The 10,702-nt window shown below is 45.7% G+C and overlaps 1 protein-coding gene and 1 long non-coding RNA gene across 2 annotated transcripts in view; one reads left to right on the top strand and one right to left on the bottom strand.

Moving 5' to 3' along the window:
- Positions 1 to 132: 132 nt before the first annotated feature.
- The window catches only part of LOC309344249 (uncharacterized protein), a 28,812-nt gene continuing 18,242 nt past the window's right edge, over positions 133 to 10,702 (bottom strand). Inside the window, exons 9-16 of the mRNA XM_081866497.1 lie at positions 9,010 to 9,066; positions 7,759 to 7,834; positions 5,484 to 5,548; positions 5,153 to 5,234; positions 4,953 to 5,053; positions 3,290 to 3,385; positions 3,102 to 3,212; positions 133 to 415 (exon numbers count right to left, since the gene is read on the bottom strand). Of these exons, the coding sequence (XP_081722623.1) occupies positions 320 to 415; positions 3,102 to 3,212; positions 3,290 to 3,385; positions 4,953 to 5,053; positions 5,153 to 5,234; positions 5,484 to 5,548; positions 7,759 to 7,834; positions 9,010 to 9,066 (684 nt within the window). The 3' untranslated portion in view covers positions 133 to 319. The remainder of the gene's footprint in view (positions 416 to 3,101; positions 3,213 to 3,289; positions 3,386 to 4,952; positions 5,054 to 5,152; positions 5,235 to 5,483; positions 5,549 to 7,758; positions 7,835 to 9,009; positions 9,067 to 10,702) is intronic.
- Positions 9,621 to 10,698, top strand: LOC309344181. The gene is made up of 2 exons (XR_014157644.1): positions 9,621 to 9,810; positions 9,977 to 10,698. It is a non-coding gene; the product is annotated as an uncharacterized lncRNA (long non-coding RNA).

Raw genomic sequence — 10,702 nt, 5'->3', positions numbered from 1 at the left:
CTCAAATTAGCAGGAGACCAACAGAAATGTCAACCCTCTTCTTCCACAGATGGGCAAGACATGTTCATACAACCACTCGGAACAGCAAGATAAAAGCAACACATTAATGGCCAATAAAGACATGATGGCACATTCAACAGAACAACAATATCATTCTTTATTGGCTACTACAGCTTTAAAAATACAGAATAGTTTCCAACTATTCTATAGAAAGAGTACTACATTCGGGGGGGCAGCCTTTAGTCAATCCAATCAGCTCTACTCAAGGCAAAAAGAAGTCTTCTTGTCTAGCAGCAGCAAGGAAATTTTTATTCTTCATCTACTCTTTCTTGTTACACCATTTAGCCATCTTGTTATTAATAGGAGTCTTCATAAAGCGGCTGGATTTCATGTAGGCAGCAATCTTCTCTAGGGCCTGGAGGTGCAGAAAAAGAATGTTTTTAGGAAAGGATGTGGGTGAAAGAATCCACCTCAGTAAGACAAAAGTTGAAGAAGCCTTAGGAAAACTGACATTGCTCTCAACTGGCACTGGTTTTGCTCATGCCAAAATGGCAAGTCTGCATTAAAAAAAAAAAAATGTTCGTTTGCTCAACTTTTCTATAATGCTAGGTGATAAATGAAGGCCACAGGTTGTATCCTATGCTAGTTCTAACTCAGAGATGACCCACTGAATTTAATAAGCCCAAGTCAGTCATGTGCACTAACTTCAGTGGGTCTAGTCTGGGTAGAAATAGCATTGGCTACCACACAATTCTTCATGGTTGGTTGGCTTACCTTAGTTCCCAGTTGTACTCACATTCAGCCACCATATGCAAAAATTACATGGCTCATGGCAGCATGGTCTTTAACAACATATTTTAAGTGTGTACACCTGTGTGGTAATGTGTGTTTAATGTGCATTTAATGCTGAATGTAGGCATCTTTGGGGGACACTGTCATTTTGGACTCATAGCTGTCCAGGGCAGCTGTCTACTAGCTCCATTTGGTACACCGGCTGAGATCCTATCTGCCCATGGACTGTCTCGCCATAGTGGTGCATGCTCTGGTTATCTCCTGCTTGGACTACTGCAACACACTCTATGTGGGGCTACCTTTGAAGGTGACCTGGAAACTACAACGGATCCAGAATGCGGCAGCTAGACTGGTGACTGGGAGCGGCCGCCGAGACCACATAACACCGGTCTTGAAAGATCTACATTGGCTCCCAGTACGTTTCCGAGCACGATTCAAAGTGTTGGTGCTGACCTTTAGAGCCCTAAATGGCCTCGTTCCAGTATACCTGAAGGAGCATCTCCACCCCCATCATTCTGGACACTGAGGTCCAGCACCAAGGGCCTTCTGGCGGTTCCTTTACTGTGAGAAGCCAAGTTACAGAAAACCAGGCAGAGGGCCTTCTCGGTAGTGGAATCCACCATGTGGATCTACATTGGCTCCCAGTACGTTTCCGAGCACAATTCAAAGTGTTGGTGCTGACCTTTAAAGCCCCAAACAGCCTCATTTCAGTATACCTGAAGGAGCCCACTCCTTCAGGTATCATCAGTCAGCCCGGACACAGAGATCCAGCTCTGATGGCCTTCTGGCGGTTACCTCCCTATGAGCAGCAGAGTTACTGGGAACCAGGCATAGGGCTGTTTCGGTAGTGGCACTCTCCCAGTGGAACACCCTCCCTTCAGATGTCAAAGAAATAAACAGCTATCTGACTTTTAAAAGGCATCAGAAGGTAGCCTTGTTTAGGAAAGTTTTTAATGTTTTAGTATGTTCTGATATGTGCTGTGAGCCACCCAGAGGGGCTGGGAAAACCCAGCCAGATGGGCAGGGTATAATTAATACAGTGGTACCTCGGGTTAAGTACTTAATTCATTCTGGAGGTCCGTTCTTAACCTGAAACTGTTCTTAACCTGAAGCACCACTTTAGCTAATGGGGCCTCCTGCTGCCACCGCGCCGCCAGAGCCTGATTTCTGTTCTTATCCTGAAGCAAAGTTCTTAACCTGAAGCACTATTTCTGGCTGAGGGGAGTGTGTAACCTGAAGCGTATGTAACCTGAGGTACCACTGTAAATAATAATATTTACATACAATATAATCCCCATGTTGTCCCTGTCCTACATTGTTTGACAATCTAATGCACATTCTGCTGGGATGGTTATAACCAGCTTTGTGCCGAGAATGCACTTCTCAAGCACATTCTACTTGTGGCCTACTGATACTGTAGGTGCATGCCATTCTCCTTCAACGTGTTTATCTCATCTCTAAAGGAGATTGGCAAAATAGGAAGCAGAATATATTTGTCTCTTCTAGTTGAGGGGAGGAGAATAGAGAAATACATTGCACAGTAGTTTGAAGACAGGTCCAACTGTGTGTACAGACAACACCGATAGCAGCTGCCCCTTGACACAATGCTATGGTGCAAAGGTGTGTACAACCGCAAACCGCTATGTACAAAAACACTGAGAAATGACCCCCTGTGCATTTCAAAAGCTGCATGTGTAAAACAACAGCAGCCAAAGTGTTCACCTACTGAGCTCAACATAACCCAGCTGTGTTGCTGTGCCAGTGCTGAGGAACTCCACTCACAAACAATTTGACCAGGAAGCATCTGAATCTCTGAGCTAAGCCATCTGGTAGAAAATAAGAGACTCCAGGAGGCTTCTGGAGCAATCCATGACTTCATGAAGGAAGGAGCTCCTACTGTATCTGCAACAGCACACGGGATGGGCAAGAACACAAACAAAACCTCCTTCTCTCTCATAGCCCACAAAGATGTCAGTCAAGACCCTTCAGCAGAGTCAATTAATTGCTAACACCCACTGCCTTGCTACCAGTCACATCTAGGAACATATGAAATGATGGATGAATGGGAAATTGCCACCATCTCCCTCTGAAGCAAAGCACGTTTCAGAACCCTGGCCTTTATGTGCAAAAAAGGAAACAGACAAATGTTTCTTGCAAATTCCTGTTTGTGCTAACTTGGACAGTTGCTCTAGCCAGTTTGGAACTTTGTAGTCAATCAGTTTGTGGCTTCTTGCCAGAAGCTAATGAGCCAAGTCACAAGATGCGGCAAAGACCTGCAAGCAAGCATGTTTTGGGAAGACAGCACTAACCTCAAAACGGGAGACAAAATCCTGAAGGTTCTTGAACTGATCAAGGCACTTGGGTTCAAACATGCGGTTTTGGTCGAGGACATCATACATGAGGAAGTCAACAAAGGTGATCTGGAAAGAGACTCAAAAGTGAGACACCAAAGGGAGCAAGCCTGCCTTCAGATGCCTCTAGGTGGACATGCACATACCTTGTCCCCAGCAAACCACTTTCTGTCCCCTAGGAACTTTGAGAACAGTTTCAGCTTTCCTGGCAGTTGCTCCAAGTACCCAGGTTTTAGTTTCTCCTGCAAAACAAGCAAAGGGGAAGGAGGAAGATTGGATCCGTGTTCTCAGGTAAAGTTCAGCATAACTCCCCTCCAGCCAACAACCTATGAATTTGATGTTGTTAGTGCAAGAATTATCAGTGAACAAGGCAGGATGGCATCTTGCCTTCAAGGAGTAATATGTCAGGAAAACAAGAAGTTATTAGGCATGACCTAGAAGAGCCGGCTTATGGAGATTTTTTTCACTTTCCTCAAGCCAAATTCTATCAATCGCCATAACACCAACGGGAGAAATTTAAACACGCTGTTCTGTGAGCAGATTCACATTTACGCAGCAAACACTGTTGCTTTGTGTACCTTGGTGTTTCCTGCAGAAAATGCTTGTGAAGTGTGAATCCCACACAAATGCACGCACCTGCACACACGTCCCATCTCTAGCAAGGTTTCTAGAAATATGTTCTAGACCAGTGTTTCCCAAACTTGGGTCTCCAACTGTTGAAGACTACAATTGCCATCATCCCTGACCACTGGGGTCCTATTAGCTAGGCAACATGGGAGCTGTAGTCCAAAAACAGTTCGAGATCTTAAAAAGTCACATACTTCGGTGAAAGAAACATTGCTCACTCTATACAGTGTGACTCACTCTCCTTTTGGAGACAGCCTATAACAGGGGCCAATCACCTTTTTGGAACAGTGGGCACATTTTGAATTTTGAGAGAGTGCTGGGAATACCAGTCACAAAATGGCTGCAATGGGGGAATGGCATAACACAAAATTAGAGGCAGCCACCTGCAACAAGCTTAAGCTTTCAATGGAAATGAGCTATCTCCTGCCAGTCCCAATTGTGGGATCACACAATATTAATTTTACACAGGGAGATACACTGAGGCTGTCTAATAACAACAAGGAGCACTACCCAGCACCAGAAAAATATACAAGGTCATCACACCACACTCACTCTCAGGACTGCAATACCTGAAGGACTGCCTCTCCCCATATAAACCAACCCAGAACCTGGTCATCATCTGAGGCCCTTCTTCTTGTGCCTCCTTGAGAGATCCAGAGGGTAACATTGCAAGAATGGGCTTTTCCTGCAGTGGCTTCCCGTTTGTGGAATGCTCTCCCCAGGGAGGCTTGCCTGGCACCTTCATTATATATTTTTAGGCAGCAGGTGAAAATGTTCCTCTTCAACCAGGCCTTTGGCTAAGATTCTACAGCCTTTTAATTGTGTTTGTGGGATGGGGAGTTATTGTTGTTTATGTTTAAACTATTTTGTGCTTTTATCCTGCATTTTTATCTTGTGCATCTCCCCAAGATCTTCAGATGAAGAGTGGTATATAAATTTAATCAATAGTAATAATTTCACAGAAATTGCTTAGAAAGTACCTGCACATTTTGCCCTGTCTAGGAGGGCTAGATACTTACTTTAAAAAAGAAAAGAAAAGGAAGGAAGCTCAGAGTCTGAGGCAGCACCAGTGAGGGCTTTTGCAAGCATTAGGGCATCTGCAGGCACAACCCCTGTCCTATAATATCCCGCCAGCCCCACAATACAACAGCAGCTGTGAACAACAGAGGCAGGGGAACTCACAAAATCAGGGTTGTACACGACCATCACAAGGCTCATGCGGAAATCCATCACCTGATTCTCCAGCATATCCACTCTGACAATCTCCTCCTCTGTTTCTCCACCTGGAGACAACACACAGCAATGAGAAATCCCAGACAGACAGAAAGAAGTCGATCCCAATCAGCCAGCCCAGGTCCCCCAAAGAACTCAGTTCTACTCACAGAGCTTATGTTTGCGCGCAATGTACCGGAGAATGGCATTACTCTGCGTTAGCTTGGTCTTGCCATCAATTAGGTAAGGAAGCTGGAAAGTAAGCAAAGAATGATCAGCTTCAAGACAAATCAGCTTGAAACTTTGTGCTTCCACCATTAATCGCCCCCCTTCACTCTACTCACACTCATTCCTCAACCATTGCTTCCCAACCCAAGGCCCCACAGAGGAGTACCACAAGGAAGAAAGGCACATTCCCCCACCAAATCTCCGGAACTTCTGGATAACCCAGGCACATTCTTCTTCCCACCTGTCATATGATAGAAAAAGACAGTGACCTACATTAGGGAAGTCCAGGCCCAACTTCTCCTTCTCATTGAACCATTGGCTCTTGTCATAGTCGGGGGCTGGAAGAGAGAGAGAGCATTTTCACTTCCTGCACATAAAATTTGCTCAGTCACTCTCCTTCACACAGGCAAGGGAATCAACGTTTAAGAAATGCCATGCACGCATGTGCGCATGCACACACACACACCGTGAATTTGTGGCTAAGGTTGCAATCCCAAGGAAGGTGCTTAGGACAAAGTCCAATGACAATTCAGCAAGATTTAATTCTGAGTTAGCTTGGTGAGAGCAATCTGAGGGATATTTTTCTACAGAGGCTGATAGATCTGGGCCTTGCTGAGTTATAGCAAGCCCTGTTCAAGTCAAGGGCACAAGTTCAGGCAAGCATTCTGAATTGCTTTCCCACACTTTACTTGTCCATCTTGCTAGGATCCATTCAGAGGAGTCTCTCTGAAAGTTACATGGAGCAGTTCTCTGGCTTGGTTTTATATTTTCTTTCTAGATCCTAAGAAACCGTGGGGACATTCTGAAGATTTCAAGAAATCGCTTAGCAAAATGAAGATGCAGTTAAGAGGAAAACAGCAAGTTCTGAGCTATGTGGATTATAAGACAAAGCCTCCATTGTGCTCAAGGCTTTTCTGGACAACCAGGGTTTATAAGCACAATCAGTTCTTGCTGTTACACGTTTTCAAATGCAGACATCTGCCTCAAGATGGTGCTTCTGCTATAAGATCTCCATCTCCCAGCACTCAAATGTCTAGTATTTTACAGTTAGGAAAACTTCTCCCTCCTCCTCCTTGAACATTCCCAATTAACACAAGGAATGTGGCCTAAGTCATTCCAGGTTTTAAACACTAATTTGGGCACTTTGAACTGGACCTGGAAACAAACTGGCTGCTGCTGCTGGCTTAAAAAGGGGTTATATGAGTTCTAAATAGAACTCAAGTAAGTCAGTTACCTGGCTGGCACGGCTGTTAACTGTTAACTGTGTTACAACAGAGGGCAAACTCTAAACTTGGAGGCAGTGACATCTGGCCACATCCTCAGCTTCTTTGTAGGAAATCAAGCAGATTCAAGAAGTGACTCTGGAAAGGGCCATTGCCTTTTTTCCCATTGTCCACTTCCCACCAGCTGTGCAAAACCAAAATATCCCTCATCACCATCCACTAAGACAATCAGCAAATGTGGACCAACTGAGTGGTGCATAGACTGCACTCTTGTGCATGAGCACATCTTAATTCTGAAACAAACACAAAGAGGGCATGTACCCAAAAGATTTGGGGTACCAAAATCATTTCTAAATATGTCCTTGGTGGTTGCATACTCCCATACTTTGCAAAGCTACTGTTGGAATATTCATCCATCCTTAAATTAAGAGAAGCTTGCAGAGAAAAAGCCACTTAAGAGGTACTGTCCCTGCAGTTATACTCTCCCTATGCTCTCTGTCACTCTCTCATGTGCAAACACACACAAATGCAAAGGATTAAGCTAAAGACACCAGAGTGAGCTAGCAATATAGCACTCAAGATAAAACCTACTTTCACAATCACCCTGAAAAGCTCATTGTGACAGTTTGGTAACAGCAGCTTCTAATACACCTTTGCATTCATGGTATGCGCCTCCATTCTACACACCAAGGTGATTCAAATGTTGTGGCAATAAGTGGGAATTTGAATCATTTAGTTTTCTGTTGCTTATTAGGGCAAGTACAGACCGCAGAAACCAAACTTACATATCCACACTTGGGTGTGGGAGAGCCAAGATTTAGTTAGATTAATTCTGCCCCTTTTTTACTCTTGAACAGAGTCATCACACACACAGTTCTAGAAATATTCCTCCAAACAACATCTGGTAGCCATTTAGAAATATATGGTGGTGTGTAATGCGACATATATAAACATTATGTAACAATTACATAACAATAAGCAAACTGATATATTAAATACTGTATTATCTTTCCCTTCAACAGTTGCATGAGTGTTACAAGCCCTTCATCAACACACACACAGAGAGCCTTCCAGCAACTTGACATACCTTCAGATTGTAGTACTTAAGTTTAACATAGTTGCAAAAATGCAACTTTGGGCATTTCAAATAACTGGCTGACATAAGCACAAGCGAAACACTTTCCCTACCAACTCTTGTTCAGAATGCCCAAAGGCAAACTGCCTCTGCCCCACCAGGAAACTATTAATAAAGCAGCAACTTTTAAAAAGTGTTTAGTACTCTGACTAAGAGGAGCTTGGTAGGTTCTAAGCTTAGCAATACACACCTTCTCCACAGCTGTAAAACTTATCTTCAAAGGGGGTGTCTGTGTACGCTAGTAGTAAGCGGATGCTGTGGGCAAGCTGGAAAAAAGGAAAGAAGAATAAAAAGGTATCGCAGCAGCAGTCAGCATCTAAGATGGAGGACGAGAGGGCAGAGGGTGAAGAAAGAGCTGTGCGGGAAGTGGGGGGGGGGCTTTCCTCATCCCCCGGCCCCCCTGGAAAACTCAACAAACCTGTTATACCTGGAAATAGGAATGCGGAATGCAGCTGAAGGGGACACAGCTGTGGGCACCCCAGCAAGTACCATCCGCCTTAGGCCTAACCATAAAAAGCTAGTCTAGAGGGAGACTTGAAGTCCGCTGCTTCCAGGAACTCTTCTCCTGGTGAGGCATTTGGGGGTAAACTGAGAGTTTGACCCCAGTGAGAACCGAGAGCCTGTGTCAGAAGGGAAATGAATGTAATTTGTACTAGTGGACCCCTAGATGCCTGTGGGAAACCCGCAAGCGGGATGTGAGCCCCTGGGCCTTCTCCATCCCCCACCCACCCGTGATTTTCTGCAACTGTTATTCAGCAGAATTCCTCCCTCGTGGCTAATGGCTATCGATGGCCCCCCACTTTCCACGTGCACAGGGCTGTAGAGCCCTAACAGCACAACAAGAAGGCAAGGTAGGCGTGGACGAAGCAGAGCTCGGCCGGTGGGAACCGCTCGTCCAACGAGCCTCCGCCGCGGGCGCCCCGTCGAGCTCCGCTCGCGCGAAAAACGAGGCGAGGCGAAGGCCCGTGGGGGGGGGGTGCGCCTCAAACCGTCTCGCAGGACCTGCCGGCCTTTTGCAGGGGGCAGCAGACACGTGGAGCAGCCAGACAAAAGGTCTCCGCCGAGCTCCGTCCGCCTTTCCCCGGCCGCTGCCCCGGGAGATCAGCTGGGGGCCTCCAGCGCAGCCCCTCGACGGCAGCGCAGCTTCCCAAGGCCCGGGGGCTGGTGGGGGCGGGACGGTGGCTCGAGCTCCTCTGGGGAACTTCTCCCTCCTCGCCTTAGAAGCCACGGGACCAAGAGCGCACCCAAAGGCCCCCCGCGGTTGGGAGGGCGTAAGCAGCGGCTGGTCCGGCGCCCCTGGACGGCGCCGACTTACGCAGGGGCGACCCATGGGCGCGACTCCCCCCCGCGGGAGCAAGGAGGGCCTGGGAAGGCTCTGCAGAGCAGACTCAGCAGGCGGAGGGGGGAGACCTCTTCTTTGCTTTCTGCACAAGGAACTCACCCCTCGGATGTCCCAGTAGCCCAAAATCATCGTCATGTTGCCTGTCGAGTTCTCTTTCTCTCAGCCTCACTGCCAGCAGCCACCTTGGAGGAGGGACTCGAGAAGCAGCCGCCGAGGCGCGTCGAGTTCAGCTCTTTAAAGGGCCAGAGCCGATTAATCTTATTTTTAATTAGGTGGGCGGGGCGTGGAAGCAACGTTTGGGGAACGGCTTTTTATTACAGAGTTTATGAAAACTTCAAATACACATAATCCTAAAACTGGCTTGGTTGCACATTAAACCTGCCCCGGAGAACAGCACTTTCCCATTGGGGTCAGTCCCAATTAGCACCGAAAAAGGACGGGGGTGGGAAAGTGTTTTGCTTTCTTCTAACCCGATGTTATTGTAGCGTCGTGTTTTTCACGTCCTACACCACCTTCTTATACTATTCATGTTAAGTTTTGTGAAACTTTATATAATAAAGTTGCAATGTGATCTTTCTGTTGCGAGGAAAGGGCGTTTAAAAACAAAACAAAACAAAACAAAACAAAACAAAACAAAACAAAACAAAACAAAACAAAACAAAACAAAACAAAACAAAACAAAACAAAACAAAACAAAACAAAACAAAACAAAACAAAACACGGTCAAGTGAGCAGGCATTCGTGAAGCTTTTGGAAATTTCTTAACCACTCAGCCCTGTCCATGTCTGCTAAGAAGTAAATCCCACCGAGTTCAATCCCCAATAACAACTTCGACTGCAGCCTAATGCCCACTTACTTATTACTTAATTGGGCATAAGACTACAGTCCAAGTTGATACAGGCAGTGGCGTAGCGTGGGGGGTGCAGGGGGGGCCGGCCGCACCGGGCGCAACATCTGGGGTTAGGGCAAATCCACGGGTTAGGGGGCGCAAATCCACGGGTTAGGGGGCGCAAATTACTTGCTTTGCCCCGGGTGCTGACAACCCACGCTACGCCACTGGATACAGGCATCTCCTGGGAGAGAGAAGCTGGAGAGCAGCCAGGCGCTGCAGGCTGAAGTCAGGTTTTGGAGAGAGGACTTTGAACAAACTTACAAGTTTGAAAAAGTGCCTCAGGCAATTAACCCCTTAAGCGGCTTTTTTCTCTGCAATACAGTATTAGACAGAGGGCCTTCTCGGTAGTGGCGCCCACCTTGTGGAACGCCCTTTCATCAGATGTCAAATAAATAAGCAACAATCTGACTTTTAGAAGACATCTGAAAGCAGCCCTGTTTAGGGAAGTTTTTAGTGTTTGGTCTTTTATCGTGTTTTTAATATTCTGTTGGGAGCTGCCCAGAGTGGCTGGGGAAACCCCGCCAGATGTGCAGGGTATAAATTATTTGATTATTAATTGAAAGCTACTGTCTATTCCAACAATTCACACACACATTGCAGTGTCTCATCTCTTCTACTACACACCTTTATTGAAAAGTTAACTGTTGAAAGATTACGGAAAGAACTAAAAAAAACAACCTACTTAGGCAGGCTTTTTTTTTATTATTATTTTTAAAATAAATTTTATTAGTATTTCCACACAACAACAACAACACGAAAGATATCAAAAAATAACAATACACAACACACAAAAATCAACATTCAAAAACTAAAAAACAACAAATAAGCAAAAAAACCAAATCCACATCTTACAAGTTAATATTATAAACACTAAAACAACAACATCAAGACATTGACTTC

This window comes from Podarcis erhardii (genome assembly GCF_964252035.2).
Source record: "Podarcis erhardii genome assembly, chromosome: 6".
NCBI classification, from domain to species: Eukaryota; Metazoa; Chordata; class Lepidosauria; order Squamata; family Lacertidae; genus Podarcis; species Podarcis erhardii.
The sequence above is the reverse complement of the archived record's forward strand: the minus strand, read 5'-3'. Positions and strand labels throughout refer to the sequence as shown.